The 5,614-nt window shown below is 36.8% G+C and overlaps 1 protein-coding gene across 1 annotated transcript; it reads right to left on the reverse strand.

Moving 5' to 3' along the window:
- Positions 1-405: 405 nt before the first annotated feature.
- Positions 406-1,035, reverse strand: LOC139193159 (uncharacterized). The gene has a single exon (XM_070816138.1). The coding sequence runs from the start codon at positions 1,033-1,035 to the stop codon at positions 406-408; it is 630 nt and encodes a 209-aa protein (XP_070672239.1).
- Positions 1,036-5,614: the final 4,579 nt, after the last annotated feature.

Raw genomic sequence — 5,614 nt, forward strand, 5'->3', positions numbered from 1 at the left:
CAACAAGACAATTTTCAATTCATAATACTACTTTGAGGAACAAATTTAGTAGAAGGCATTCATCACATTACATTGATATGATAAGTTAAACATTCATAATGTTTTAATACAAAAGAATTAGCTCCTACATTAGAGACTAATTATATACCTTCATATAGGCACCAAAAGTGGGTCTTCCATCATATGAAGCCACATAATAAGTTCTTAGCAAAATAAGAAAGTTTAAAGACTATCTTTAATGTGCCAAACAAACTTCCTAAGTAGTTAGCAAAAAAATAATGGCCGAACCCTTCATTCCATTCCTTTTCTTTGCTCGTCCATCTTCTACTTGGTTCCATCACCTACATGCAATTGCATAAGTGATTAGCATTTTATATCAAATATAAAGATTAGAAGATCTAACAATTAGAATTGAAGATAAGAACAAAAAACCATAGCTTGTGGCTTGTCTTTCAGAGATGCAAGGTATAACCTGCAATTCCTTTTCCAATGCCCGTCCTTTCCACAGTGGTGGTAGGTCCCCTTGGGCTCCTTCACCTTCTTTTTCTTCACTCCTCCTTGGGCCTTAGGAGTGGATGACTTCTCCTTTCCTTTGCCTTTGCCTTTCGGCATGGCCTTGGAAGAGGATGGCTTGTTGTAGGCTACTGCAGCAGTACCTACAACGTTCTCTTTCTTCATAGTCTTCTTAGCGGTTACTAAAATGTTTAGGAACTCAGAGAGAGTGCTATCCATCTTGTTCATGTTGTAGTTCATAACGAACCGCGAGAATGAATCAGAAAGACAAGCCAAGATGAAGTCCTGGGCCAATTCCCCGTCAAGTGGAGTCCTTAGGTTCTGCAATTGTTCAATGAGTCCAATTATCTTTAGTACATGTTGATGCACTGGGGCTCCCTTGACCATTTTGGTCTTCACAAGTTCACTGACAGTGCTGAAGTGACGATTGCGCGTCCCTTCACCATATAACTCCATAAGATGGAGTATGATAGAGGATGCACTGTCCATACCCTCATGCTGTCTCTGTAACTCCTCATTCATGAAAGCCAACAGATAGCACTTGGCTTGTGTATCATCCTCAACGTGCTTGTCATACTTAGCACGTTCATCCTCAGTGGCCTCAGGGCCAAGAGGTATGTGAGGTGGAGCCTTGTCTAGTACGTAAACAATTTTCTCCAAGGTTAGGAGAATCTTGACATTACGGTACCAAGATGGGAAATTGTGCCCCTCAAGGCAATGCTTGTCGAGTATCTTTGCAAGTGTGCTTCCAACCATATCTAAATACATAACAATAAAATAAATTAGTTTGATTGTTGATTAAGTCAAACGATTCGGGTCTTTAAACCGAATGACACCACCCACTATTTTTGGCAAATTCCATATCCCTCAAGATGGAATCCGGGAGATTTCAATGAAAGCTCCTAGCGGGTTATGGGAGGCTCACTATTACCGAGCCCACCTCACGATGATACGATGTCGGCTAGCAAAAATAATAATGAGAGGGTAGAACTACCCATTCACAACAACCTCTTGTGATTACCCATCTAGTTGGCCTCTAGAGAACAACGCTTCACAATGATATGATGTTGGCACCATTTCTCTTAGTTAAGTTTTGACCCACCATGACGGTTCGGATAGGGGTCCAAGTATGACCTCACGATGATACGATGTCGGCCATACTCGTTGCCTACCTTCACCACATCAAATGTTTAAAATAGACTCCTCTTGAGTATAAGCACATACTTTGAACTCCCCCATGATAGGGTGAAGGCGGTGTATGAGTCATAAACGATTGGAGCCTACCATGGTGGAAGGCCACGAAGAAGTGTTCAAAACCACCTCTCCGCTTTCAACTTAATATTGGATGTTGGTTGAGGGATTTTAGGGTCTCATCATTTTATTTATTTAATCAAATTATAATAAATTGTGTCCTATTACAACTACTAGTCCAAAGTAAATGAAATTAGTAGCATATGATATCTCCACTATTCGTTTTCGCAAAACAAAACAATTTTTCAAAATATTGGAGATATATATCACTACTAATTGTGTTCATTTTAGTTTAGTAGCGTATGATACTCCCACTATTTGTTTTGAGAAAAACAAATCTATATCAAAAACGAATTTTTCAAATATTGGAAGTAACTACTACTACTAAGGTTTTTGCATTCCTTTAAATTTGGACTTTATAGTTATCTAAGGCTCTTTGGATGACTATGGACTTATTAGGTTGATTCAACAATGAGCCAACATTGTTGAATAAGATCTAGGGAGGAATGTATCGTTTTAATTACGCGCTTTCAATCCAATTAAAACATTTTTTTTTTCATTGAGCCATTAGAAACGAAAGACAATCATTCATTGCTAATTAGGGCGTTGGACCCAACAAATCTTTAATCTCATGAAAACCCTTTTTAATATGTCTCCTTTCCAATAGTTAAAGAAACTCTAGTCTAGTACTAGAGGGAATCAACTAATTGAAAGAGATAAAGAAGTAATAAGAATTACAAACCGATTTGTACAAATTCCTACAAATTACATATACTAAGAGGGAGAGAAAGATTAATGTCTAACATGTTGAGGTCCAATTGAAATAGCAATTAAAACACATTCCCTAGGTTCAAACCATTTGAATTTAGCGGCCTTTCTCATAGCTCAATTATCGTTTAAGGCACAAGTCCATAGTCAACCATTTTACTAACTACTTAATCACATTAAATAATTAAATTGGAATGCAACATAATCAATTAGATTTAGTACATATGGGCATAATTATATGATGAGTTTAAGCTACAAACAAAATTAAAATAATAATATTTTAATCTCATAAAGAGGTGGGGCCGAAATGCAATTATGAAAAGTTATGGGTCAAACCGTAAATACTAGAAAGTATAAACAACTTTTTAAATTACAAAATAGCCCATAGAGGACCCATCAAATAGGGTGGCCGGTTATGTGATGGGGAGAGGGAGTGTGTCATACTTGTCCCCTTAATTTCAAAATAAAGCAAAAGCCCTAGCTTTACCTTGTCACCACTTGTGCAAGTTGGCTTAAAAGGTATGATGGGTGTAAGGTCTCCTAGTTAAGTCTAGGATGGAGTCAATCAATGGAAAGCTATTGATGGCAAGTTTACCATCCAAATTCAAACAACAAAGTATGAACACAAAAACAAAACCTTTTACACCAAAACCAAAGCCATGAACACCAAGAACGAAACCATGAACACCAAGAACAAAACCATGAAAACAATTTCAAGATTTGTACTTTCTTGGTGATTTTTCAAACCAAAAAACAAAGTAACAAGGCCTCTACTTTCTAGCTTCAAAGTGTGTGTGTGTGACTTAAAATAAAACACAAACACAAGCCAAAAAAAAATCCCCAAAACCGTGCCCTCCCCTATGGTACATAAGCCCCAAATTTTGTTCAAAAAACTCACTTTTCATTCATGCATCCAAAACACTTTTTGCATACATATCTTTTTCAACTCTTGAAACACATTTTTCAACATTTGAAAAACAAAAGATAAACATATTTTGAATGAAGAAATAATATGTCAAACATAAAATTAAAACCCATATGCATAAAATCCAAAAGGACACATCAAATATAAACCTTTGGCTCTTGATACCACTTGAAAGGACACATCAAATATAAACCTTTGGCTCTTGTTACCACTTGAAGGGAAATAATGAGATTTATGTGGGATTTCTAGTGACTAGCATGCATATACAATTCAAAATTTATATACATTTGCAACAGAAGCATGTTATCACATAATATCAAAGCTCTAGTCATTCAAATCCCCTTCAAGAAGCATAGGTTCATATATGATGCATCTAAGAAAATATTGAAGAACAAAGTGAAGGTATAGTTTTATACCTCTTGATCTAGACTTGAGACCAAGGATGGACCACCTCCAAGCTCTTTGTTCTTGGAACTCCTTGAGTCTAGCCTCCCTCCTAGCTTCCTCCACCTTGAAAGATTTAGAGCTCCTTTCTCCTTTAGTCTCCAAAGTAGAAGACCTCTAAAGATCCACACCCACTAGTGTAGTGAGATGGATAATGGAACAACCAAAACGAGGAGAGATGATTAGCTTTCCCTCCTCTTGGTGGCTGGCTATAAGTGTGTAGAGAGAGAGAGACTTGTTTTTCTCTTTTGTGAAAAAGAACACACAAAAACCCTAATAAAACTTTTTCACTAAACTTCTTTTATAAACGTCAAAGAAGTGAGTCAACCACTTGACTCCCTCTCTCTCCTTTCACTTGTATTGGCCGGCCCCTTAGTGTGGGTTTGGACTTTGGGCTTTCATTATCTCAAGTCATTCTATGCTTGAATAAAAGGACCCAATTCGTTTGGGCCCAATGGGCCCGAATGAACCCGAACTTTTCTTTAAGTCCTAAACTATCTTTTATCGTTTATATGATTTCTTTAGACTTTCTAATTAATCATAACACTTAATTAATCCAATTAATTAATTCCATCATCCATTAGTTGTCTCACCACAAGTGTATCGGTGTACAATCGTTTTAGGTTCTAATTAGCAAGGCAGTGAGGTGATTGGCACCAATCCAAATGATTAGTATTTATCCAATTACTTAGTGAATTAAAACTTACTTTTAATTCTCCTTCTTCTTTGATGACTACTTATTTAATCATCTAGAAGAACCCACAAGCCATGAGTGACATCTAATCATATATCGTGGCTACCCAAGTTAATGTAGAATTTGTTCGAATAACCTATTCAGTTGGAATTACAATGTAATTCGATCCTTCTCTAATACAATATTCACAATCACATTACTAGGGTATGGATATTTAATGTCAAAACCCTAATGTGATTATATCAAGTTATATGATTCTATTGAGTCGTATAGGAACGCTTTCTATCATTAGGCTCGATACTTCGGCCGAAGATTCCTGAATCATATCTTAGAGTATTCTTCCTCTCATAACGAGGATTAGAGATCCCTTGTTGATCATTCACATGCCTCTAAGAATAAATTACTGACCTCAACAATGCATAGAACACATCCAAGATGAGATGTGGTCACGTCTCATTATCAAATGATCAGCGACATATCCCCAAGACAACTATGATGTTTCAGGTCAAAGGATTACTTACATTATTCCAACCAGTAGAGTTACTTGCTTGACATGTGAGTAGGCCTCCATGCAAGTACTCTCGTTTGATTGTGTTCAGTGAACTCATTCCCATAATGAGCACCTACATACTTTTCTTAGTGTCACTACACGAATGGCATGAGACTTTCCATCCTTCCCATTGGAAGGGAACATAGTATGTATTAGTCTATGTATTGTCAATGTCCCTCTGACAATCCTATGACCAAGAACCTTTTGGACATCATGGTTATGTGAAGAAGGTCTCTGCAGTCTAACATCATTAGATTACTTCTTCCATCGATCCATTGTCCATGGATTCACTATTTAGGACGTATATCGTTTATTGAGATAGTCCTAATGAGTGACTTTGCCTTTTGATGTATTAGAGTTTTCCATACATATAGACATTGTCCTGAAAGGTTTCTTCCAAAGATTGACTTTCAGGGCATATCTCCAACAGTCACTTCTAAGAACTTTGATTAGATAACCAAATTGTCGC

This window comes from Malus domestica, chromosome 16 (assembly GCF_042453785.1).
Source record: "Malus domestica chromosome 16, GDT2T_hap1".
NCBI classification, from domain to species: domain Eukaryota; kingdom Viridiplantae; phylum Streptophyta; class Magnoliopsida; order Rosales; family Rosaceae; genus Malus; species Malus domestica.